Genomic DNA, 25,974 nt, shown 5'->3' with positions numbered 1-25,974 from the left:
TGTCTCAGAGCATAGAGAAAATAGCCTCTTGATTCTGGTGTCAGGGATGGGGCTGCCTGGGTTAAGGGGACACCAGGGAGGGGCAGGGGCTTGGTGGTCAGGGCTGAGTGGTGGTGTCTGAAATACGAGCCGGCCAAGGCTGCCAGGGTCTGGGTCTGATGACGTATATGCAGGGGGTTTCTCTAACCGCTCTAATCCACACTGGCACTAACCGCCCCCTGCCACGTCCAGACAATTTTTTTCCCTTGAGTCACAGACCAGCAGTCCCCAGCCCCTGGGTGACACCTCGCAGGGGCTCCTGGACCACCCAAAGAAAGCTCACTCTGCAACCTAGCGTTAAGGCAGATGGACAAGCCCCAAACACCCATTGCTTGCCTAGCAGTCTTGCCCTGGAAGATGCCCAGGAGTAGTGGGGACTGCGCCCACCAGGGACACATTCAGCCCTATGCACAGCAGAGCAGCTCATGACGGCCAAAGCTGGAGGCAGCCCTGATGTCCATCGGCTGGTGGATGGTGGACCATGGGCTAGCACACACAGTGACACGGACACGTCTCCAAGGGACGCTGCGTGGAGCAGACGTGGCCAGACCCACAGAAGAGCACATGGTGCTTGATCACACTCGACATGGAGTCCCAGGACAGGCTAAAGGAACGGGAGTGCAGTGGGCATGATTGCAAAGCCGCAAAGTCACAGTAGCACTGGGGGTGGGAGGAGGGGCAAGAGGGAGCGCTGGAAGTGTCCATCTGAGTGGTGTGTGTGAGTCATTGACCACAATTTAGTGGCTTAAAACCACACGTCTATTCTCTCTGGAGATCAGAATTCAGATGTATTATGGAGCTAAAGGCGTGGGCAAGGCTGGTTCCCGGGGGCTCTGGGGAGGACCCTTTCTGCCTCTCCCAGCTCCTGGTGGCCCCAGGTGATCCTGGGCTCATGGCTGCATCACTCTGATCTCTTTCCATGGTCACATCTCCTTCTCTTCTGTCGTCAAATCTGCCTCTGATCGCTCTTATAAAGCCTGTGATGACATCAGGTTCACCCGGATGATCCAGGACGATCTCCATTCTCGAGACCATTAATTGCATCTGCAGAGTCCCTTCTGCTATATGAGGTGACTTGCCCAGTGGCTGAGGATCCCAAGTGGACACCTCAGGGGCTGTCCTGCTCAGCAGGACATGGGTGTGCACACGTGTGAAAGCTCACGATTTGGAACGTTGCTCGCTTCCCTGTGTGCACATGCTGCACTTTTTAAAAAAGCTGCAGTTAGACCCGGCAGCTGGCCTGGTTGGGGAAGGAGAAGCGGCCCGGGCCCCTGAGCACCTGTGCGTGGGCAAGTCTGGCCTGAGCCTCCTGGTCCTTCTGGGGAGTGAGNGGGTGTGTGACTGGGCAGCATTGTGACCCCCCACCCTGGGGGCCTGCAGTGGCTGCATCCTGTTCTCGGCTGCCCTCCTGCAATTCCTGGGAGCCATGTTACTACCCTCACATGAGGAAACACCTCCCATGAGGGCACTCCCCCAAGAGGACATCCCCCCTTGAGGACACCCTCCCCATGAGGACACCCCCCCATGAGGACACACCCCCCAACAGGACACATACATCAAGATGATACTGCCCCCAAGAGGACATACACCCCATGGGGAGACCCCATGAGGACATCTCCCAGTCTGAGAAAGGGCCACCTTAACCTGTGTCTTGTATACAGGGTACCAGGCTCAGAGGTGTTTGGCAACCCTCCTGGGGCCACACAGCCATTCTGCAGTGGCTCTTACATTAAAGGCCCTTTCTCTGGGACTTTTGGCCTGAAGAGGAGGCTGCCTGCCCTTCTGGGGTCAGGAGCCCTGGATTGGGGGCATCCAGGAACACACTGGGCCCCGGCCCCTCAGCTCACCCTCAGTCACTCAGTCATTCAGCATTCACTGAGAGCCTGCTGTGTGCCCAGTGCCATGCCAGGGGCTGAGTGCAAGGAGAGAAAAGAGTCGGGAGACACCACTATGGGTGTGCACACGTGTGAAAGCTCACGATTTGGAACGTTGCTCGCTTCCCTGTGTGCACACGCTGCACTTTTAAAAAAAGCTGCAGTTAGACCCGGCAGCTGGCCTGGTTGGGGAAGGAGAAGCGGCCCGGGTCCCTGAGCACCTGTGCGTGGGCAAGTCTGGCCTGAGCCTCCTGGTCCTTCTGGGGAGTGAGCAGGCAGGAATAGACCCCACACCGCTGCCTCCCACATGCTGCTTGCTGCCCATGCCTACCCAGGGTGGCAGAAGGGTCCCTGAGACAGGTGCAAGGACAGCTGGCTGGAGTCCACTCACCCATGCCCTCCTCGGGCAGGGCCATCTGACCCCGTGTCCTCAATCCCTGGTTCACCATGACTGCCTGACACCATGTCCCCTCTCTCCCCCTAGGATACCGTGAGGGCCTTCTCTGGAAGCGTGGCCGGGACAATGGGCAGTTTTTAAGCCGGAAATTTGTGCTGACAGAACGAGAGGGGGCCCTGAAGTATTTCAACAGAAATGACGTGAGCCAGGCATGGGGCAAGGGTGGGGTGTGTGACTGGGCAGCATTGTGACCCCCCACCCTGGGGGCCTGCAGTGGCTGCATCCTATTCTCGGCTGCCCTCCTGCAATTCCTGGGAGCCATGTTACTACCCTCACATGAGGAAACACCTCCCATGAGGGCACCTCCCCAAGAGGACATCCCCCCTTGAGGACACCCTCCCCATGAGGACACTCCCCCATGAGGACACACCCCCCAACAGGACACATACCTCAAGATGATACTGCCCCCAAGAGGACATACACCCCATGGGGAGACCCCATGACGACATCTCCCAGTCTGAAAAAGGGCCACCTTAACCTGTGTCTTGTATACAGGGTACCAGGCTCAGAGGTGTTTGGCAACCCTCCTGGGGCCACACAGCCATTCTGCAGTGGCTCTTACATTAAAGGCCCTTTCTCTGGGACTTTTGGCCTGAAGAGGAGGCTGCCTGCCCTTCTGGGGTCAGGAGCCCTGGATTGGGGGCATCCAGGAACACACTGGGCCCTGGCCCCTCAGCTCACCCTCAGTCACTCAGTCATTCAGCATTCACTGAGAGCCTGCTGTGTGCCCAGTGCCATGCCAGGGGCTGAGTGCAAGGAGAGGAAAGAGTCGGGAGACACCACCAGTCGGGAGACACCACTGAGCTGGCAGGGATGGAGGCAGGGAGAGAAAGGGCAGAGGGACCGGCGTGGGAGCACAGACCAGACAGAGAAGCTGTTTGCTGGAAGGGGCAGAGTAGGGTCTACCCAGATATCTAGTACCTGCCGCACAATGTCACTAGTCCTCATCATCCCTGAGGGGCAGATACTGTTACCTTCAGTTTACAGACCTGGAAGCTGAGGCTCAGAGAGGTTAAGTAACCTGCCCAAAGCCACATGGCACAGCAGGTGTGCCACCAGCATGCACAGAGCCCACCCTTGCAACTCCCTTTAGCTCAGACAATCCCAGTGCTTAGACCCGGCCTTTCTTCCCAAGCCACATGGCACAGCAGGTGTGCCACCAGCATGCACAGAGCCCACCCTTGCAACTCCCTTGAGCTCAGACAATCCCAGTGCTTAGACCCGGCCTTTCTTCCCAGGCCAAGGATCCCAAAGCCATCATGAAGATCGAGCATCTCAACGCAACCTTCCAGCCGGCCAAGATTGGCCACCCCCACGGCCTGCAGGTCACCTACTTGAAGGACAACAGCACCCGCAACATCTTCATCTACCATGAGGACGGGAAGGTGGGGAACATGGGCCGGGCCGGGGCAGGGTTGGGGAGGGCCGGGCTGCTCAGGAGTCAGGTTGTCCGTGCTGTCTCTGGGAGAGCCCAGCCTGTGCCCCACCAGAGGGGGCTGCCAGCTCAGCCAGTGGCATCTACCATCACCCCTCCAGGCCCTGAGCGTGCCCTGTGGGAGGAACTGGAGTCCCACATGGAAAAGAAGGGGACGGCCGCTGGCTCGGGGCTGTCCGGGCTGCATCCCTTTGGCCGCACAGTGGCTGTGCTGGGAGAGGGCAGCTCAGCCCTGAGCACCTGCCCCTGCCCCACGGCAGTCCTGCCACCTTTACATCCAGCATCCTTGGAAGGTGCGGGCAGGAGGATACCCCAAGCAAAACTCCCTCAAAGTCTGTCCTGGGCCAGACGGCAGGGGGCCCAGTGGTGGACCCCGTCTTCTTTTTGTTGCTTTGGTTTCCATTTCTGTTTTGATCAAAAGTATATGTGCACGTGGTTTAAAGAGTTAAATAGTTCCGTCAGGCCTGAGAAACAAGTTTGAGGCCCCTCCTGACCCCACTGCCCCCTCCCTGGAGGCATCCACCTTTTGGCTTGTTTAACTGATCCTTTGGGAATTTGTCCCCATTTCTATAAATAACACACTGCACTGCTGCCAGATTTGTCCATTTTAGGCACCATCTGCTGACTTCCCGCTGTGGAAGATGAGGATCTAGCTTTTTCCAGCTCCCACCACGCGTGCCTGTCCCGTCCCCCCCCCTGTGGAGTTTGCTCGCGTCTGCACTTGGCCTGGGCGCTGCCCTGACTGTGGAAGTGCTGGGGGGGCCTGAGCAGGGGAGCAGACTGTGGCTACTTTTCCTTTCCTGCATGATGTTTTATCTTCCCTAGAGTCAATAGCTGCTTTCTCCCCCTAGTTAACTGTGTGCCCACCTGGACTCCCCAGGACTAAACCCGGCTGCAGTCAGGTGCCAGGTAGCCTTTGATGTCGGCTTTCTCGAGATACCCCTCGTGCAGCCTCATCTCACTCCTGGGCTGATGCGCTGTTTCCAGGATCCCAAGTCTTTTTTGGTTTCCTCCCTTCTTTTAGTGGAACACACCCTCAAGTTTCCTGGCCAGGTCCTGCAGGGCCATGCCGAGGACTCCGCCTTCACTGGGGGCACAGTGTGAAGCCCGTGGGGAGGGCGTCAGGACCCGATCTGAACGGCTGTGGATCCCTGTGGCTGTCAAGGGAGGGCCGAGGGCAGGGGGAGGCTAGTGCTGCCCACTGGTGGGAGACAACAGTCGCTGGGCCCCTGGGCGGGAGGGAGGAACCAGGAGACTTGGTGGTGTTGGGGCAGCAGGGGTGACGTGGGGTACCTGGTGGGCAGTGGGCAAGGCAGCAGGATGGACTGTGCCACTGCGTGCCGTCCAACGGGGGACAGAACAGAGAGGACTCATTGGAGTGCTACCTGCATGGGGCAGGGAGAGGAGGGAGCCTCCTCCGCCAGGGGTCTCCAGGCTACCATGCTGAGGACAAGACAAAGGGGCGGGAGGAAGCCCAGAGAAGGCTGTGTCCTGAAAGCCAAGGGGAGGGGCGTGTGTGTCCAAGAGAAGGTGAGGGCAAGGTGGTCAGGATTTGGGACTGGGGAGTCACTGACAGTGGAGGGCTGGTGCACAGGAGGGGAGGGGCTGGGACAGCAGTGAGATGGGAGGGCTGTGGGTCTGGCAGGCTGGCCCCACAGAGACACATGCAAAGGCCCAGGTAGGTGTGAGCCATTGCAACCACAGAGTGAGGGGCCAACCGCAGTGTGAGGTCTGGGGGAGGTGGGATCTGCAGCAGAGGGTGGGTGGGCCTGGATGAGGAAGGTCAGGGGCCAGTATGGGGAGGGGAGGAGGAGGGCAGGCACAGAGGGGCTTCGTGCAGAGAGGCCAGAGAGGGGTGGATCCCTGTGCACCGTAGGAGGGGAGGGCCAGAGGAGGGCGGGGCAGGGAAGGAGGTGGGCGGGGCCTATGGGGGCTGGGGGGAGGGGGCGGCGGTGGCTGCAGAAGGTGGGCTGGGGCCTGTGACAAATGCATGGAGATGTGGGCGGGACCACGGTGACCCCGCCACTGCTACCGGGTTGAAGCTGGTGCTGAGGGAGGAGGCTGAGGCTGCCTGCATTGCAGGTGGCCCCTCGCTGGCTCTGGGACAGGTGTTGTCAGGCAAAGTGGACAGTTGGCTTTGTCTGGGTTTGGGCTTTTGCCAGACAGTGGGAAAAAGTGGCTGGGCAGACCCCAGGATGGAAGGGCCTAGGGAGGGGAGGGAGGGGGACCAGGGGTGCGCGGGTCCCTGGCTCCTCCTGGAGCACAGCAGCCACACGGAGAGGCTGGAACCGAGGGTGGGGACATCGCACCTTTACAGGCGCCACAGTTCCAGGCTGTGACTGGACCAGGAGCCTGGGCTGAGGGCACAGAGTCACAGGAGGATGAGGAGGTGGGCAGACCCCAGGATGGGTGCTGAGTCTGGAGACCTGGGGGTACCCGACGGCCACAAGGCAGGAGGGGCAGGGCTGGGTGGCAGCCAGGCACAGAGGGGCCCAGGCAGCCCCAGGGTCGTGGCCCCTTCCCATTCACGAATTCCAGCTCACTCCATTCTCTCCTGTGAGGATCAGGGGCCCGTCTCCCTGGGGAACAGCTCTGCCCTGCACCCTGAGCTCTCAGTGGGGGAGAGCTGGGGAGGCACAGCTCCAAGTGGGTTGGCTTACAAATAGATGAGCCTCCTCCTCCTCCCTCCTCCGCAAGACTTGCGCAAGCTACAAAATAAGGATCGCCGAAAAAACAGCCCAATCTGAGAGGAGGAAAGTCTGGCCCAAGGCCCACAGCAGGGCCAGGTCCGTGGAGACCAGCTCGAATGTCACCACTCCCTCATCGTCCCCCTGCCCCATCTTGTTCCCTGACTATTGTGCATTGGGCCGTCCCTCGGTCTTGGCCCAGGCTGGCCCTTAGGCCCAGGCCCATCTCAGGACTCTCCCGCCCAATGGGCAACTCCTGTCTGTGGCAGCCCTCACCCCAGCACTGGCACATGGCGGTGGGCCTGAGTAGGGGGCGCAGCCAGTCCTTCAGTGGGACCTGGAAACTGCATCAGCTCCAACCACGGGGTGCCTGGAGCTGAGGGGATGGGGTGAGTCTCGGGGTATCCCAGGGAGGCAGAGCCCATGGCAGGAGTGCCCCTCTCCTTGGGGCTGGGCTCTGCAGCCCTGCGGTCCCTCCCTCGGCCCACAGCCCATGCCAGCCTTTGCCCCCTAGGAGATCGTGGACTGGTTCAATGCTCTCCGAGCCGCCCGCTTCCACTACCTGCAGGTGGCCTTCCCGGGGGCCAGTGACGCAGACGTGAGTGGCTGCCCTGCGGTCCCCTCCTGGGGCTGGGGGGGCGGGACGCGGGAGGTGGACATCTCAGCCCTTCTGCCCTGTGGTGGGACAGGGGGCTGACCAAGGGCCTCCATGGACCCCCGGAGAGGCCCTATTGCTGACTGGCCTGAGGCCTGCCCTAAGGTGGCCGCAGCTGTCCTGCTTCATTCTGGGGACTTTTAGCTCAGCTGTAGTGGGAAGAAAGAGAGAGGGAGGGCTGGGGGGAGGGGAGGAGAAAGGGGGAGGAGAGAGAGGGAGGGGAGAGAGACAGAGACAGGGAGGCAGGCAAGGTGGCTGGGCCAGGCCTGGGCCCTCCCCTCGCAGCTGGGAGCCTGGAGGGGACACAGGCTGGGTAAGGGTCCCTTGACTTGGGGGGTAGGGGGGACCCAGGCATCCGAGGGGCCAGTCCTGGGCACCTCATTGGGCCCTGCCTGACCGTGCATTTTCTGCCCCAGCTGGTGCCGAAGCTCTCCAGGAACTACCTGAAGGAAGGCTACATGGAGAAAACAGGGCCCAAGGTGGGCATGCAGGGCAGGCTGCTGAGCCGGGGCGTCTGGCTGCCGTGGGTGCCCAGGCCTCACTCTACCTGGGGCTGGTGGGGCTGTGGTGGCCGACTGAGGGAGAGGTTGCTGTGCAGGCCAGGAGGGGGCCCAGGGCACAGTTGGGCAGGACGAGGGTGCATCGGGGGGGGTCATGGGCTGAAGCACCAGTGACCTTCCCAGGTACAGCCTGTTTTTGAGCTGAGCTTCTCGGCATAGAGGGCCCTGACCTCGAAACGTTTTATAAGAGCAGGTCAGCTTCAGGTGGGTCCCAGCTGACCTAGGACCACTGTCCTGGGCTGTGGATGCTGGTGCTCTGGCTCCAGCCCCACCTGCCAGGTCTGGCCAGCCCTGCCCTGCCGTCCTGCCCTTTGTCAAGGACCTGTGCACCTTCGTGGGCTAGGTGCCCACGTCGTGCCATTCCCTGCTGTGTGGGGGTTGGGGGGACACGAGTCCCAGGATCCCGGGGGATCTGGAAGCTGAGACAGATGCTCCGTGGAAGTGCAGGTGTGGCAGGACTTTAAGCAAGGCCAGACCCTGCTCGGGGCCTGCCAGCAGGGCTGGGGCTGGCGTGGAGGCGGGAGGAGCAGCACGTGCAAAGGCCGTTCGCCAGCTGGTTGGTGAACAGAAGGCATGAGTGAGTGAAGGAATAAATGAATGAACAGGGAACACTTATTCTAGTTTATGGAATAATGTATTGCCTGATTCTAGAATGGCAGTAAAGCCGATTGAAATCTTTAGAAAAATAAATGAATGAATGAACTCACGACCCTGCCCTCTGGGGTGGTGAGCTGTGGTCAGCTGAGGGCAGGGGCCTGCCTCACTGGCCCTCTCTGACCCACAGCAAACAGAAGGCTTCCGGAAGCGCTGGTTCACCATGGATGACCGGAGGCTCATGTATTTCAAAGACCCCCTGGTAAGGAAGGGCTGTGGCCCCAGAACAGCTTCAGGCGGCCACGTGGCTGCCCTCAGTCATGTGGAGAATGAGCTGACTGGCTGATGTTCCCTGGTTGGCCTTGCTGACCAGGAGGCAGGGGCTGGATTTCCCCGGGTCCTAGCCTTTGGGCTTCACCTGGCTCTAGGCAAAGCTGGGCTTAGAGAGGAAGCAGCCCAGAAGGAAGAGACTCGGTCACCCCTTGCCTGGGGGGTGGGCTGGGCATGGGGTGCAGGGGCACACAGCCCCTAACTCCAGCCTGGTCCCCACCCGCAGGACGCTTTCGCCCGAGGGGAAGTCTTCATCGGCAGCAAGGAGAGTGGCTACACGGTGCTGGAAGGGCTCCCGCCATCCACCCAGGGCCACCACTGGCTGCACGGCATCACCATCGTCACGCCTGATCGCAAGTTCCTGTTCACCTGCGAGACGGAGTCGGACCAGAGGGAGTGGGTGGAGGCTTTTCGGAAGGTGGTGGACAGGCCCATGCTGCCCCAGGAGTATGCAGGTGAGAGCGGTGGGTGGGCCAGTGGGAGGCAGGTTGGGCTCTGGGGCTCCGTGTCCCCATGCTCATGGGGCAGCCTCTTGGAGCTGGATGGAAGCTCCAGGCGGGTTGTGTCAGGAGTGGCCTGGGACTGAGCTCGCCGCTCTGCCTGTGTGGCCATGCCAGGCTGACACCTGTTCCCATTTCCAGTGGAAGCCCACTTCAAGCATAAACCGTAGGAAGAAATTGTTTGGAGGCCCAAGGACACTGGACTCATTGTAATGGGGCTGGCGAAGAGGTGGCCAGACTGTGCAGGGCCCACAGATGGAGGGAGCCCGGCATCCCGACGAGGCCAGCTGTCCTGGCCCTGAGCAGAGCCCTGGCACAGCCAGGTAGGACCTAAGCTTTAGCCACCAGGACCAGTTTCTCTGGAACCTCGTCGCGGGCAGACGCGACCCGAGGCCTGGCCTGACCTCTGACCCGCCATGCTGCTGCTGACCACACCCAGCTGACCTGCTCCCCTCCCTGCCCACCGGACCCCCTTCTTTTGAGGGCCCTGCCTGGCCTGCCAGCTCAGGGGCAGCCCCAGCAGCCCTCACAAACTCTTGCTGCCACCCGCCTGTGACCAGCACAGCTGGGCTGCTGAGACAGCGGGCAGCAGGGCCGGCCTGTCCGCTGAGGACTCTGGGACCGGCCTGCATGCCTACCCTGCCCCTTCCTTGTCCTGCCCTGACTCAGCCCAGCCGGCCCTGGCTGGGCCCCTTCCCCAACAAGTATTTATTGAGCACCTGCTGTGTGTTGGTCCTGGGGGTTGGAGTGGAAAACTCGGCCTTATCCTCAAGGAGCTGACCCAGTTGGGGGCGGTTTTCTAGGTGGAGTGAACTGTGTGCAGAGGTCCTGGGGGTTCCCCACCGGCTGCGGCCCCTCCAGTGCTCCTGGTCCCAGGGCTGGTCAGCACCCGGGGCCCTGAGGCACTTGGTTTGGAGCGGGAGGGTGACCGGAGGCTCAGCAGGGGCTGCCCGTGGGCGCCCAGCAGTCCTGACGTAGGAGGCTGGTGCGGCCGCCCATCTGCTTGCTGGCATCTGTGTGCCCATCTTGGTGCTTGCCACTGACCAGCGACTCACGCCCTCCGGCCCTGACCTGTGGTCTTTGAGCCATTTGAGAATGATGGCTTGAGCTGCAGTGAGGCCACCAGAGGAGGGGTGGCCCTGGAACCCAGCTCACACCCTCTCCTTCCCCCACCCCAGGGGAGAAGTCCGGGCATTTCCCCCTGGACTGCAGCTCGCTGCTGGCAGGCCAGTAGTTGAAGCCACCATGTATTTATTTCTCACCCCATCTTCCTGTGAAGTGCCCTGGCTGTCCAGAACAGGGCTAGGCTCCGAGGGCTCCCCTTGCGTGGGACCCATGTAAGGCACGTCCTGGCTATCTGGGCAGGCTGGGTGGAGCATGTAGGTGGGGGATGCACCTGCCAGTGACCTGGGCGGCCCCAGCCCTCTCCCAGCCCTGCCTGGCAGAACTGTGCCCCAGGGCAACCCTCACAAGCCCTCGAGGGGACAGGAGAGGGTTCCCGAGGCCGGGAATCCTGCCACCCCTTGTCACATCCTGGAATAAAGTGTGGCTCTGGCGTGGTCTTATCTGTGTGTCTGAGGCTGGAGTGGGGAGGGGGCTGAGCTGGGAACACACGGTCCTGCCCTGGCAGCCTCTAGATGGACACAGGAGTAACTGTGTCGGCTCTGCAGGGGCAGGGCCGAGATGGGGGATGGGACTCCTGCAAGAAGGGGACTTGTGCTCCCCGCTTGACCCTGCAGCACAGGAGTCCAGGTTGGCAGTGGGTCTGAGCTGCTGGCCACTGTACTCATTATGCAGGGGGGAGCTGCAGCCCTGGAGGAGGAAGGCCGGCCCCACCTACCAAGGCCCTGCCCCCCAGGTCCCTGCTCCCTGGCCGCCTCAGGGCCCACACCCCTTGGCGCTGTCAGTCCCAGGGCTATTTCTGGCACTGTGTGCAGAGGCCCTTGGGTGCCCATCTCCTGTGGGTGTGCCCACTTCCTGGTATGTACCTGTGGCTGGCCAGCCAGGCCCTCTGGGGTCCAGAGTCCTCACCTCCACCTGCAGCCTGGAGGACAAGCCTAGCACAGCAAGGGGGTCTCTGGTAAGGTATGCCCCAGTCTGCGTCAGGGCACGACTCATCCTGGGGGTGGGGAGCCCCTGCTCCTGGCTGGCCCTCCAGCCTAAGACCCTCAGCCCTCCGTATCCTCCCGCAGAACATGCTGAGCCCCACTTCCCAAATGAGGAAACTGAGGTCCCGGGAGGGGGGCAGAGGCCTCCCAACCCCATTCCCACCAGCTCCCAGGAAGGAGAGATGGCCACTGCCCCAGGAAAGGAGAGGCTGGGGGTTCACCCTGGTTCTCATGAACAAGACCTGCTCTGAGCTGCTCAGCTACTGCCTTGCCACAGTCCACCACTATTGCCACAGCTTCCAGATGCAGAGACTCCAGCCTACTGTGTCTGGGTCAGAAATGAGAACCCTGAGGTCCCCCTGGATTTATCCCACTGCATGGGGTCAGCCCTGCCCATAGCTCTCTTGGGCTAATCTTCTAGACTTTTCTTCCACTATGAAGTGTGGGCACAGGCTCTGAATGTCTGTGTGCATGTGTTGTTTGCAAATGTCTGTGCACACACGTGCATGTGTACACTTTGAGTGAACGTATACGTTTGTGTGCACATATTTGTGAGTGGGTGTGTGCGAGAGTGCATATGCACGTTTGTGTATATACATGCACGTTTGCATGTATTCTACCAAGGACACTGACAACCTTCACATTTTAAAAGGAAACCACAGAATCAACAAGGTGGGGAACTTACAACCCATAAAAGGTCAGTCATTTGGGTTACACCAGTACCTCCCCTTGGCAGGGGGCCCTGGACAGTTACGGGCCACTCACTGCCTGGGCCCATACCATGTGCCAGCTGTGCTGTCCAACAAGGCATAGTTCAGACCATGGGGCCATGGGAATGGTTGCCCCAACATATGACATCAACAGTAGTGCTGTCTTACACGTGAGATGGTTACAAGTACCATACACAGATACAACAGATACAGCACTTCACCTTGAGAGTCCTGAGGTCTGCATGTGGAAGTAGGCACTGCAGCCTGGGTTACTGTCGGGAGGGGGGTTCCCCAAAGTGGGCACGGGCACGGCACAGGTGCACACAGTGGTGCCTGGACTGTGCGTTCCTGCGCGGTTCTGTTTATTTAGTGTTAATCCTGAGCAAAACCGCGCATAAATGAAACTCGCATTCTGCTCAAATTATTCCTGAATATATCAATCGCATTGGATCAAATCCATGGTTTCAAAACAGGCATCACAGCAGAATGGAGGTGCTCCAGCCTGGGCTCAGCAGACCCCTGCCTGCCCGCCTTCCCCATGACTGGCCGCAGCGAGGCCTCCTGCGCCCTGCGCCACCCCCTCCTGAGACAGCCCTGGGGCTCTTCCCCTCTAAACTGGAGCAGTTTGTGGAAAGCTCCAGTGGGCGACAGCGCAGCCTCCACCTCCCCTGCAACCCAAGGGCCTGCTCTTTGATGGTGTGAAGCCCATAACCTGGTGGATGTGATTTTTCCAAATTTCAATAAAGTTACACACACATATTTATTTCTAAAAATCACAACCAATTTTGGGACTTTCCCACCACTGGCCACTGGTTGCCACTTCACTCCATCCATGCACAGGCAGTCTGGACAAACCCAGGAAAGCACTCATCACAGCACATGCTTCTTCCTGGAGGGCTCACAGGGTCTCTGCTCAGACACCCCCACCCAGGGGCAGGGCAGAACCAAGGGAAGCAGACACCCCAACTCAGCACCCATGGCCCTACCCGTGATCCCTAGGCCAGTGGGGGTAGCCAACACCTGAGACCCCACAGCCCAGCCCCATAACCAGCCCCCATAGCTCATTCAGAAAGGAACAGTGCTGCAAAGCCCAGTATAAAGAATTTATTTATACTCAACAATTAACACAAACCTTCCTTTAAATTCCATTTTTACAGTAAATAAAGTTGTATATTATTTCCCTCCTTCCCATGCATGATCACTGTGTATTAATCTACAACTCTTACTTAATTGTGAAAAAATAATAAATGTCCATCAGTAGGGGACACAGTACAGTCACACAGGAGAATCCTAAAGAGTTATCAAAGTAACATCATGGAAAGATAATTTCAACCAAAGAGAGAGCTATAAAGCATGTGCATGTTGTACTCAATCAGCACATAAATAAATCAGATACATCCAAAGCTTCAAAGGTTGCACATAAAAATGCTAACTGCTGTCACTGTTGATGTCTGTCCTTTTACTCACCAAATTTTTATCCAAGAAACAACTGTTATGTAAATACAAAATCAAAGTTTAAAAAATTCTCTTAAACCAAACTGTGAGGGAAACAGAACAAATGAAGTTAACGTTCTTTGGACACAAAGACACAGCAGTGGAGGTGCAGTCTTCCTTGCTCTCTAATGCTGTTAGCTCCATCCCAATGAATACGTTAACAGCATTTCTGGGGGAAATGGAAAAGCTAACTAGGAAGTTCTGATGAAAAAATAAAAAGCATGAAAAGTCAGGACGTTTCTGATAGGGTGTGGTGCTGGGGGATGGAACCTGATTGACATAAAAACATTAAGCCATCGTTTCAAGCTAAGACATGAGCACACACTGACCTGCACCCTCACTCCCAAGGTACCACCGTCCCGCAGAGGCCCATCGGTGCACGGGAATGTGGGAGGCATGGTGGCACCACTTCACTACATGGTGGTGGTGCCAGTGCACTGACCACTGCGGAAGAAGGCAAGAGGGCCTCCACCTGCCCCTTCCACTGAACATAAACCCCAAAAAGATAAAATGTACAGGGAAAAAGTGAAACCTACAATTAAGAGGAAACAACTTTTAAAGTAATCTCAACAAGAAAGGCCTTTCCATGGAGTGCAACTTGGAAGCCTCTCTGAAAATTAGAAACACACACCACGCCCTGCCCGAGCCCCTCCGACGTGGGTACACGCGGATGCAGTTATGCACGGCAGCACAGCTTGCAGTGGAGCACCCCTAGCTCTCGCAGGTACAAGCCCGAGGTGCAGGCACTGGGCACAACCTGGCACCACTGACAGAGAAGAAGCCAGCTGTGTATTGGCTGGCACATGCGGAGTCATCCTGCCAGGAAGCAAGAGAAACCTCAGGGCTGTTTGCCCCCGACGGGAGAACTGAGGAGCAGGGAGACAGGCCGAGAGGTGGGTACTTCTGAATTCTAAACTCTGTGAAATATGATTTACTATTCAAAAAACAAAACTGAACACGTTTAAAATCTCTATTACATAAAAGACCTCACTGGCCCTGCCCTGGTGGAAGGACACGTTCACAGTCCAAGCTCAGAGCAGACTGTGTGGCATCCAGGGGACCAGGCCCGAGGCCGCAGTAGACAGGGCCTGGACTGCAGTGGTAGGTCAGAAACACAGACTCAACTGTGGCCAATGGTGAGTGCACCCTGGACACAACTGTCCGCACCTCTATTTTGGGAAGATGCCAAAGAGGACCTGGAGGTGGGCCAGGCACAGGGAGCCCATGAGGAGACTGTCGTGCCCACCTGGCTAGAGGCACCCTCTGCTCCTGGGCTTACCTAGCAAGCCTCCATAGGAAGACGTCTGCTTGGGCGGCACACCGAAGAAGAGCTGTCCTATCCTGTCGAGGTACTGAAAGAGACAAAAGCAGAGGCCCCTGAGAACACGGAATGGGTTGGACCTACCTGAGGCCCCAGGGCTCCAAGGGAGGGCTACACGTGGACTTAAGGACCTTTCCCTCCCTCTACAGCTGCTGCCTGATGGCCCAATGCTGCAAGCCCCTCACCTCGTTGTACATTGGGTCCCTCCTGAGGGATGGCTGGTACTGCTCACATAGCACTGTGAACACTGTCAGCTTGCCGCTGAAACACAGGACATGGCAAAGACTTGTTTCTAATGGAAAAGAAAGTGCCTGATGGCCCAATGCTGCAAGCCCCTCACCTCGTTGTACATTGGGTCCCTCCTGAGGGACGGCTGGTACTGCTCACATAGCACTGTGAACACTGTCAGCTTGCCGCTGAAACACAGGACATGGCAAAGACTTGTTTCTAATGGAAAAGAAAGCCACACCCACCCACAACTACACACACCGACACCTAGACTCACATACGTACACATATCTGTACATACACACCTACACACACGCTCTCGTCTACACACTTATACACACCTACACATATACCATACACACACATGCCCCCCCCCCACATCTACACACACTCACACACCCTGGACTAAAAAAATTTACCCATCCACAGCCAACAGCAGGAACCAGATGAAATTGAGCAGGGGCTGTACAAACGGAGGCCCGTCCTCGATTGACGGATGCTTCTGGGTGTACGTTGAGAAGACCACTGATGCACTGTTTTTATTTTTTAAACAGAGAAATCTAGAAATAAGAATGTTCCAGTGGGTGGAAATACTGAAGAAGGACACAGGGTTTCTACAGTTTTCCACATGAACATCAAACACTTGACACCACTGCAGGCATAGAAAGCCTCAGTCAACAAACACATGTGCCAGCCTGTGACACAAGACCGGGCTCCTTCGCAGGCCTGCGCCACATAGGACTCACAGCAGGGACCACAGCTCTGGTGTATGCAAGGCCTGGCAGGCCCTGTCCTCCACATGTGCTGCCCTTACATGCACGGCAAAACTACCCATTTCACAATTTACAGGTGAAGAAAATTAGCTTGGAAAGGTGATGTGGCTTTCTGAAGGTCAACAGAGCTATGGAACAGTGGAGCCAGAAGGTGGACCCACGTCAGTCTGACTCACGGAACTAAGACCTCTACTTTCTGCATACCCGTCTGCACCCCCGTCTGCACCCGTTAGATGCCTGCCTGCATGAGAATACTCAACCCAGAGGTCTGGGCAGTAAATGGCCTGCACCTCTGATGCCTCACTGGGTGCTAGGACACACCCTGACTTATGCTCAGGGAGCGTCTTCACTCAAGGGCAGTCCCAGAGGGACTCCTGAGACAGGGCTCAGAGACCTTAGCAGCAGCACCCAGTTCAGTGCTAAGAAAACATCTGCACCATGTGTTACAAAGCCAGGGCCAGTGAGTTTCCAATTTTAACAAGTTTCTCATTTTTCAAGTAGCAGATGTCAGCAACAGCTGGGTGGCAGAGTCCTGCAGACTGAGGTGATGTACAGGCTGCAGGCATTCCGTGACCAGCACAAATCCTATCCCAACACCTGCCCACCCAATCAAGGTTTTCTCTGCAGGAGGAAATCAACTTGATCAAATGTGAACCATTTTCATGAGAAAGGGAGGAAGGCTGAAGTCAGGAACAGTCGGGTGGCCCTCTGACTGACACCTCCCACACTGTCAGTGAGCTGGCGGGAGGGTCTTGTGGTGCAGACGTTGACTAACAATTCTGTGAACCCTGAAGTATGTTTCAACAGTTCCAAGATAAACTGTAGGGAAGAAAAAAGAGGACGAACAAAGCCTAACAGAACAGAGATTAGAGGATCTACTGGAATGAAGAGCTGGTGAGAAGCAACACGTGGGGTGTGGCCTTGTCCACGTATTACCAGGTTTAGATTCTTAGAAACAGCTGCAAGAACACACACAGCCTTTGAAAACATGCTAACTTCATATTCCAAGATACTTCTTGAAATTTATTAAAAATTAATCACTCTGGCTGATGTGTGAGCTCGTTGTTCTGCCCCGTGTGAACTTGAAGTTTACCTTTCTGCATGTCCCGGTCAGGTGACAACCTGCTCTGAGGCGGTCTCTGGAACCCAAGGCAGCAGTTTAAGCAAAGATTTGATGAAGTAAACACAGAATACTTACTGTAGGACAGCCTGGGCCACGAACATGTCCACCTCACTGCGAAATCCCCTTGAGGTAGAATATTCTACTAACATATTGGCACATCCTTCTCCATCAGTAGAGTGCAGGAAGTGATACCGAGATTCACAATAGTTTTGTTCTGCAAAGGAAATGTGACATACAGACATATTATAAATACAATGTATTACAAAACTCTTTTTTTTTTTTTTTTTTTGTCTTTTTTGTGACCGGCTGCACCGCGCTCAGCCAGTGAGCGCACCGGCCATCCCTATATAGGATCCGAACCTGCAGCAGGAGCACTGCACTCTCCCAAGTGCGCCACGGGGTCAGCCCTATTACAAAACTCTTAGAAAGATCCGTCCTCTGTACTCTGTACTAGGGTCTACTTTGCTCGCCTGCTAGAAGCCAGTGTGAACCCAAGTGGATAAGGACAATTCCTCCAGCACACAAAGCTGGCTCATGCCAACATCCAACTTCCTTAGGCTCAGAGCACTAAGTGCGAAACAGCTAAAAAGGACAGGTCTTCCTGCAACCAAAGACCTTATTTTTCTAAGCTGTATAAGCTGCAAAGTTTTACCCACATTAATGTGTATATGAGATGAACCATAAAAAAGCGCTAGTATTTGACCCTTTCGATCCACAAAAATGGCAATTTCATGTAGAGCAACGTAATACAAAATCCTAACATGTGTGCCCCTCCAAAATAGCACCTTGACTCTCAGATAAAAAGCAAAGAGAATCTTATACTTTACTTTCTCCCAGAGAATCCCAGTGAGGTTAGGCAAGACCCCTAACATCCACCCGCATCATAACACCGACCAACACACTCTCTACCCTGCCCCGTCCTCACACCTGCCCCCACATACCCTCCACTCCAAGCCAGGAGGATCGGTTGTGCTCAGCTGGGTGCACAGAGTGGAGAGCTGAGCAGGTAATGTCCCTGAGACATAGCCACACTGTGCCTCAACCTGGTGTGCCCTTGCAGAGGTAGACCCTCGCTGTGTAAGGGGTCCCTGTTCGAAAGCATCAGCACCACCTGGGAGCTGGGCAGTCCCCGCCCCCACCTCCTGAACCAGAATTGGCATTTAACAGTGAAGTGTGGGCACATTAACATCTGAGCAGCTTTCCTTAGTCCACATTTCCCATGGTTACACCTTTAGGTGTGAAGTTGTAGTGCCAATAAAATAAAAGGGCAGTAGAAAGAAAGTGAGTGTTTCCTCTAAGTTAAGCTATTTGTTCAGCCTTCCTACTGCAAACTGGCTATTTAATCACAAATCAATAGAAATGGTCAGCTTTTACAAAGGCCGAGAATGGCAGATGAGAGGGTGGTCCAAGCAGCACCCAGCCTCCTCGCCGCTCTCCTCACCTTGCTGTCACAGCCTGCCCACCCGCCTGCCCACTTGCTCGCTGCCCGGGACACCTTCTGCCATGGCCACCTCAGCAAGTTCCCACTTGACGAAAGGCATCAAGCAGGCATATACATTCCTTCTCAGGGTGAGAAAGTCCAAACTATGCCAGTGTGGATCGAGGGTACTGGAGAAGGACTGCACTGCGGGACCCGTGCCCTGGACTGTGAGCCCACGTGTGCAGGAGATGCCCGAGTAGTGTTTTGATGGCTCTAGAACTTTTCAGTCTGAAGGCTCCAACAGTGACATGTATCATGCCTACTGCCATGTTTCGGGACCCCTTCTGCAAGCTAACAAACTAGTGTTCTGTGAAGTTTTCAAGTACAACAGTTTAAGGCACACCTGTAAACAGAAAATGGACATGGTAGACAACCAGCACCCCCTGGTTCAGAATAGAGCAGGAATACACTCTCCTGGGGCATCTCTTCTGTTGGTCTTCCAGCAGTTTCCCTGGGCCCCAAGGTCCATATTACTGTGGTGTGGGAGCAGACAGAGCCTATGGCAGGGATATCATGGAGGCTCACTACTGGGCCTGCTTATATGCTGGAGTCAAGTCTGCAGGGACAAATGCCAAGGTCATACCTGCCCAGTGGGAATTCCAAATAGGACCCTGTGAAGTATCAGCATGGGAGGTCATCTCTGGGTGGCCCATTTCATCTTGCATTGTGTTCGTGAGGACTTTGGAGTGACAGGAACTTTGATCCCAAGCCCATTCCCGGGAAGTGGAATGGAGCAGGTTGCCGTACCAACTTCGGCACCAAGGACAGGCGGGAGAATGGTCTGCAGTACACTGAGGAGGCCACTGAGAAGCTAAGCAAGTGGCACCAGTACCACATTGACACCTACGACCCCAAGGGAGGCCTGGACAATGACCTGTGCCTAAGTGGATTCCACGAAACCTCCTACATCAACGACTTTCCTGCTAGCGCAGCCAACCATGGTGCCAGCATCCGCATTCCCCAGACTGTCGGTCAGGAGAGGAGGGGCTACTTTGAAGACCATCACCCCTCTGCCAACTGCAACCCTTTTGGAGTGACGGAAGCCCTCATCCGCACGTCTTCTCAACGAAACAGGAAATGAACCCTTCTAATCCAAAAACGAAGTGGATTAGACTTCCAGCCATCGAGCCCCTGCTAGTTCTTCTTCCCGCTCCAGCTCTCCCCGCCCCCATCTAGATTGTCCTAATTGTCCCAACTGACACTCAAAGGGTGGAATATCAAGATCTTTTTTATTCCTTGTGCCCAGTTTATCTTGCTTTTTTAGCCAGGATAGAGGGATCAAGTTCTTAATCTCTTCACGATGAAGAAGAGAGCCGAAGGTGGGGAAAGCGTGCCAGGCACCCAGAGGGGGCCGAGAGCCCCACCTGTCACAGCAGCGAGCACAGTACAGCAGGTGTAATCACTCTTGGTGAAGAGGGAAGGGTGCTGCTTCTCAACCCCTGCACCCCCTCAAGGGTGCACTGCTCCCTCCTCTCCAGGGCCAAGGCTTCTCCCATTCCAGCTGCCACTCTCCAGTGGGGAAGTGTTTGGCAGGCAGGGCTACGAAATCTCAGCATCAACAAGGGCCTGGCGCACAGTGGGCACCCAATATTTGTTTGGTTGATAAAAAAGAGAAGGGCAGGAATGGACTCTGGTGTTGCTAACTTGTAAAGAACACACACTCTTTCAGCCAATTATCACATCGTTTGTCAGATGTAGCTGTTTCTAGGAGGAGTTTGCTGTCTTAGATCTTGTTCACAAAGTTAATCTGCGTTACTTCCTGGAGTAAAGTCACCTTTAGCCTAGACCTTCAAACGAAGAGGGTGTGCTCCTCTGTGCCCTTCAGCGCTGCTGGGCATCTCCACTGAGCCCCAGCCACAATATCACCTTCCCCTCATCTTACCCACACCCAGGTGCATGCCCAGAGGACAGGAGCACACTGCCATCCCCGCACCACCATCCCTGTTTACAGCTCCAGAGCATGTGGTAGGGCCCTAGCAAAGGCCTGCTGGGTAAGTGAATGAGCTAATCTTCCAAAGCTAGAGTCACTTAGGACATTAATGTCCTCAGGAACGCTACTGTGAGAGGGAACTCTTTAAAACCCTAGTAAACAACATGTCATTCAAGCTACTCAGCAAATATTTATTGAGTGCCTTTTCCTCTACCTAAGCAGCAGATCTGGAGCTAAGAATACCAACCACATTGAGCAAAAACATCCATGATCCCCACCTCACAGACTGAATAATCCCCACAAAGGCTTAGTTAGAAAATGAGATAAGTGTTAAGAAGCAGAGCAAAGCACTGTTCTTGGGGGGTGGGGGGTGGGGGTGGGAAAGGACGTTCCAGAAAGAAGAAAGAGCATATACAAGCCCTGCAGTAGGAGGGTGACATGGCAGTCTATATGAGGCTTTGAATGTTTCACAGAGAGAGAAGAAAGAAGTATTCGAGGTAAGAGCCTAGAAAGAAGGATGGGACCAGGCTGACCACGGCCCCCTCGTCTTCCCCCTACCATTGTGGGTGTTTCTCCTGTGAGCAATGGTGACTTAATCAAGGGGCAACTTCATATCAAAGCATAAACATCCAGAGTTAGCTAGACAGAAAACCTGACCCGTATCGTTTCAGAGAGCAAAATCTCCCCTCCTTGTTAGCTGTGATGGATGATTTCAATCAATTAAAATGGATAATGCAAATAAAAGTCCCAGGGAGCACAGAAAGGGACAGACGCTCACTGGCCAGGACCCCCACCAAACCTGTGAGTACAGAATGGCCTCCCCCATGCCTCAGGGCTCACTGGAACCTACCTTTCCACAGGGTGAGGGCCAGCAGCTGGTGGAGCCGGGGGTGGCCCAGCTTCCCAGATCCTCCACTGGACCATTTCAGGGCTCTAGACACAAAAGCCACTCGCTCTGGAGAATTCGGATCCATCAAACTAAACACTTTAGCCAGATTTTCTGAAAACAATACAAACAGATCCTCACCCACAGGAACACACGACTACTCTTGTTCTTTGTACTGCACATCTTACAAAAATGAATTAAATGCAATAATTATTTAACTTAAAAAGGAAGCTGAGAAACCACTGGCATGCTGGTGCCTATCCCTGGTGCATGTCCATGGGTTCAAGTGCTATACAGGGCCACCCCCAATTGACCTCTCCGCTGCAATGCCAGTTCTGCAGGCCCCAGAGCGCAACAAGGAAGGACAAACACCTTCCCGGCTTCATGGCTTAGCCAACGTTGGGGAGCAGGTAAAAGGGTGGGCTGTCATGGGAAGCTGGCCCTCAGAGGAGCAATGCCTGGGATGAGTGGAAGAAAAGCACCAGGCTGGAGCCCAGAAACAGCCTCCTCTGGGTCCTTGGCTCTAGCCTACAGGCCTCTGCATAAGCAGCAAGGCCAGGAGTGGGACCTCTCCTGTATCTTCTAACTGGGCAGCTCACAAGACGGGCTTCGCCAACCGCATGCTTACCAAATGGGACAGGCCGAGAAGCCAAGCCTCTGGACAAAAGGGTGCCCCACCTCGCCGGCTGGCTGGGAGGCCGCCGTCCATCAGAGCAGCGGAGAGGTCAATTACTCTGCAGACAGTATGGGTGGCTCCCATGCTGGGGAGGGGACAGTGCCCAAGTCATGCTCCACCTATAAAACACAGCATGTCCTGCTAAGTGTGCCAGTACACTCAGAGCGGGGTCATCAGGTGGGCATGGTTCACTTCGACTGGGCAGGAGCTACGTCTGCAACAAGATTAATCCCAGAGCACAAGAGACCCCACAACACAGGCACAAAACGGAGTAAAATAACTCAGGGAGGTGCTATCTTAGAGGCCAGCTATGAAACAGTCTGAGCTGAAAGGTACTTTGTGCATTGCAAAACTCGACACAGTAGGAATTCTCACCCAGTAACTCGTTGGACACATCCACTTCTGCCTTCTCCAGAGACTCTAAGACCAGCATGGATAAGTCTGCAGCACTGTTTTGCTACAAAACATATAAACAAACAAGAATCACACAGTTAAAAACAAAGCTCTGATTCATTCAGAACAGACAAGATAAAGCTGTGCAGCTGGTCTGGTGTTCCAGATAGAAGCCTGTGAACAAACTGAAGCTAAGGGAACCTGTTCTGAGCACAATGTCACTTAGCAGTGCAGCCAAATAACTGACAAGTCCAGGCCAGGGGCAAATAAAAATGGATAGGGCTGTTTATACCAAAATAAAGCACGTGTGGCACCCCGATGCCACATAGCACCACAGCCCTGGCCATTGGTGGCCTGCTGTGACAGGCCCTTGAGAGTGAAGCACTTGCATCAGGAATACCAGGACTCTCTGCCACCTGCAGCCAGAGCCAGGATGGCCTCATGTCATCCATCAGACCTCTTCCTTGTTATTCCCATTTCAACTCTCCTGCCCAGAGCAGAAAAGGACACACAAGAAAAAGTAAAAGCACTTACTTGGCCATGACTGAAGAACAACAGCGCTCCTGAGTACATGAGCTCTCTGGCTTCAACATGTTTGCTTTGGGACATGTATCTGAGATAAAGAGAGAAAGTGTGAACAGAGGGAGCCCAGTGACACAAGACACTCACTACAGACATTCTCCAGAGGGGAACACATTCTCATTGTTATGTCCACCAAGTCTAATGTGGTTTTGGAGGTCCAATGCTAAAAAGGTGTTTAGGTAGATGTAAAAGCTTTATGAAAGTAAGCCTTCCTATATACACATATACCTTTCACCAAGAACGGAAACAAAGGTACTCCTGAGGTACATGAGCTCCATGGGAAGGAAGAGGAAGAGTCTTTGTCCCAGGCATCTTGCTGAGCAGGCCCTACCCAGTGTAAGCCAGGCAGCCATGGAGCCTGCTCCCCAGGGGCTTCTCCTGCCACCTCCAGGCCTGTCAGGGTGTCCCAGGCTCAGCTCTTCCTGTGAGGCTGCATGTAGTGCTGTGGACACTAAGGTCTCTGCTGTCAGCAAGCTCGGGCTTTGGAGGGTGGGCCTGAATACTCAGGGCAGACAAGGCAGGGGGGCAAGGCCGATTTGTGCCCAAACAGGCCAGGAGCCAGAAAGCAGCTCTTTCTCAAGCAGCTCACAAGTTTCAGCAGAAGGGACCAGGGAAAAGGCTGGGAGGGTGTTACATAAAGGAGCAAGGGAGACATACACTCGTCCATCTGAGAACCGAAGGACTAGATTGCATGCAGGGGACAAGGGACAGTGGGGGATTCAGGATGGAGTCTTACTGGGGACAATAACAACAGTGACTGCAGCAACCTTCTTCCCTCTGCTGAAGTCCCATTCAGCTTCAATCACGGGGGTCAGTGTCCCTTAAAGTTTCCATCTAAGGATACCCCACCTGCTCCCAACACATGCTGTGCTCCTCCTCCCTTGGAAGGGATGGGCCTGGGTGGACACCACCACCCATGTCCTATATCACTTCCCCGCTGCAAATGCATTTCTCACAAAGTACAGGAGGCTGGGAACAGCTGGTCTCTTGAACTGCACAGGGACAGAAGCACAGAGCAGTGAGAAGCATGGCTGATAACCAAACACATCCAGAACCAGAAAAAGGACAAATGGATCTGTCTGCAATGGACAAAATGCCGAGGGAAGCAGGGGCAGCCTGAGCTGCTCGGTGCAGTGCAGGGCCCCAGCCTGCAAGAACAGAAAGTGTGGAAAGCAGGAGATGGCTTCCTGCTGAAACATGCCATGCCTACCAAACCACAGCATTGGGCCACATGAATAGGTGGCACTCAGAACATTTTACATCATTGGCTACACATTTATCATCATTTTATTATCAGGAAAAGTATCATCAGTCAACTCTGTGTAAGCCAAATTTCCTTGGACAAAGCTGTGTTTAAAGACAAGTCAAAGAAAAATATTAAGCAAATAGCAGGTGATATAAAGACACAGCAAAAACCATGACAATGACACACAAATGGCTCAAGTCTGGGAAATAGTACTTTAACATCCCCAGGACAGACAAGCTAGCAGGGAATGCAGATGGCTGGCTATTCAATTAACTACCAAAAATGTCTTTTCTTCAAAAAGACACCACAACCAGACCCCTCCCAAACATCCCCCACCCTCACCAGGCAGCACTTGGGGGAATCCTGTTAGCTTGGCACACAGACCCCCAACAGGAGACTCCATCTGCCTGCACTCTGTGGGTGGGGACCAGGAGGTAAAAGACTACATTCCAAGAAAGAAAACCACCTTGTCAGTGTGCAGGTCATCAACCTGGTCTTGGGTTTCATCAACACAACTCTCAAGAGCAGTCATTCTCTCTGACACATACACTCTAAACGTTGTAGATGGAGACCTACTCTCATACCAGTGCAACATCTCAACAGGGCAATTTATTCTGTTACCAACCAGCCTAATTCCAGTCCTGCAGTGTCATTACCTAGCTCACAAAGGATGTCAGGGGCTGCCCTGCAGACTCTCCGAGCCCTTCCACTTAGCCTGGTGCCGGGCATTGACATGTGATATGCTGGAAAAAGTACTCAGAGTATACCTCATGCTGCCATCTGCACGGACATATACAGAACTGTACACATTTATCTTAAGTGATAATCACGCCACTTTGTTTCTGCTTATGCATGATACTACAGAGTTCTAGACTCTTCTACCTGAGGTACAGCAAGAGATAACCTCTTAGAAAACCAGATGAAGAAAAAATAACACCTTGAAAGGCAGACAAACCAAATTTCTGAGATAAGGAAACCCGCTTTCAAAGGGTGCTGCCAATGATTATAGCAACACACCCCCACAGCCCAGCTTGGATTACTACCAGGCCCAGCAGCTCCCTGTAATCTTGCTGTGAGCTCATGTAAGGGGAGAGAAGGGAGGGAAATGGATAATTCTGTGTGCACACATACAGGACCACAATTTTCCAGCCATTTGCCAGCTAGTTGAAATCGCCTGTTGCCAGATCAAGGAAAGCTGGTAAAAGACAAAATAGTCTAAGGTAACTACAAAAGTAAACGTGCTTCTTTTTACATTGAAGAATTCTGGGAGCTGGAAGAGGTTTTTGTTTCTGGGTGGCTAAGCAAGGACTGGTACCCTCTAAGGCCCTGAAGCCACAGGAGAGTTGGCAGCAGCTGGAGTAGAAGTCGGGTCTCCTCCCTTGGCCCTCCACCACCATTCCATCCACACAGCCTCACCTCTGCATGCTGCACACTGTTGGACACTCTATTACATAAACACCCCAAAGGCACACCTTTTATACAATGAAATTGAACTTTTGTCCTCTGCTGATGAATGACATTCCAAGTTGACATGTGCTGATGCTGTCTGCCAGCCAAAAACGGACATATAGGGCCGGCCCGTGGCTCACTCGGGAGAGTGTGGTGCTGATAACACCAAGGCCACGGGTTCGGATCCTATATAGGGATGGCGGGTTTGCTCACTGGCTGAGTGTGGTGCTGACAATACTAAGCCAAGGGTTGAGATCCCCTTACCGGTCATCTTTAAAAAAAAAAAAAATGGACGTATGATAGCAACATCTTTATCCACACAGCAATGTGTCTCTGCAAGTATTCTCATTTATTTTGCTCTTATTTTATTTTTTATTTATTATTATTTTTTTTCCTTTTTTCGGGACCGGCAACGGATCACAACCCTCAGTGTCGCGCCCGTAC

The 25,974-nt window shown here is 54.8% G+C and overlaps 2 protein-coding genes and 1 pseudogene across 6 annotated transcripts in view; 2 read left to right on the top strand and 1 right to left on the bottom strand.

The window, feature by feature from the left end:
- ADAP1 (ArfGAP with dual PH domains 1) overlaps positions 1-10,696 on the top strand; it is a 59,896-nt gene extending 49,200 nt beyond the window's left edge. For both annotated transcript variants that reach the window (XM_008564175.1, XM_008564183.1), the window contains 7 exons: positions 2,398-2,510; positions 3,609-3,755; positions 7,007-7,090; positions 7,564-7,626; positions 8,492-8,563; positions 8,858-9,086; positions 9,273-10,696. In XM_008564175.1, coding sequence (XP_008562397.1) covers positions 2,398-2,510; positions 3,609-3,755; positions 7,007-7,090; positions 7,564-7,626; positions 8,492-8,563; positions 8,858-9,086; positions 9,273-9,301 — 737 coding nt within the window. In that variant the 3' untranslated portion in view covers positions 9,302-10,696. The remainder of the gene's footprint in view (positions 1-2,397; positions 2,511-3,608; positions 3,756-7,006; positions 7,091-7,563; positions 7,627-8,491; positions 8,564-8,857; positions 9,087-9,272) is intronic.
- Positions 10,697-13,372: 2,676 nt separating this feature from the next.
- Positions 13,373-25,974, bottom strand: part of GET4 (golgi to ER traffic protein 4 homolog (S. cerevisiae)) — an 18,585-nt gene continuing 5,983 nt past the window's right edge. For 3 of the 4 annotated variants that reach the window (XM_008564154.1, XM_008564161.1, XM_008564167.1), the window contains exons 2-8: positions 22,788-22,866; positions 22,236-22,317; positions 21,149-21,298; positions 16,964-17,102; positions 15,412-15,552; positions 15,105-15,180; positions 13,373-14,795 (exon numbers count right to left, since the gene is read on the bottom strand). In XM_008564154.1, the coding sequence (XP_008562376.1) occupies positions 14,694-14,795; positions 15,105-15,180; positions 15,412-15,552; positions 16,964-17,102; positions 21,149-21,298; positions 22,236-22,317; positions 22,788-22,866 (769 nt within the window). In that variant the 3' untranslated portion in view covers positions 13,373-14,693. Of the gene's footprint in view, positions 14,796-15,104; positions 15,181-15,411; positions 15,553-16,963; positions 17,103-21,148; positions 21,299-22,235; positions 22,318-22,787; positions 23,077-25,974 lie in introns of those variants that run through there. The other variant, XM_008564149.1, reaches the window with a different exon arrangement.
- LOC103582587 lies at positions 18,392-19,459 on the top strand (annotated as a pseudogene).

This window comes from Galeopterus variegatus, unplaced genomic scaffold (genome assembly GCF_000696425.1).
Source record: "Galeopterus variegatus unplaced genomic scaffold, G_variegatus-3.0.2 Scaffold182, whole genome shotgun sequence".
Lineage (NCBI taxonomy): Eukaryota > Metazoa > Chordata > Mammalia > Dermoptera > Cynocephalidae > Galeopterus > Galeopterus variegatus.
Note: the sequence above shows the minus strand (reverse complement) of the source record. Positions and strands in the feature narration are given on the sequence as shown.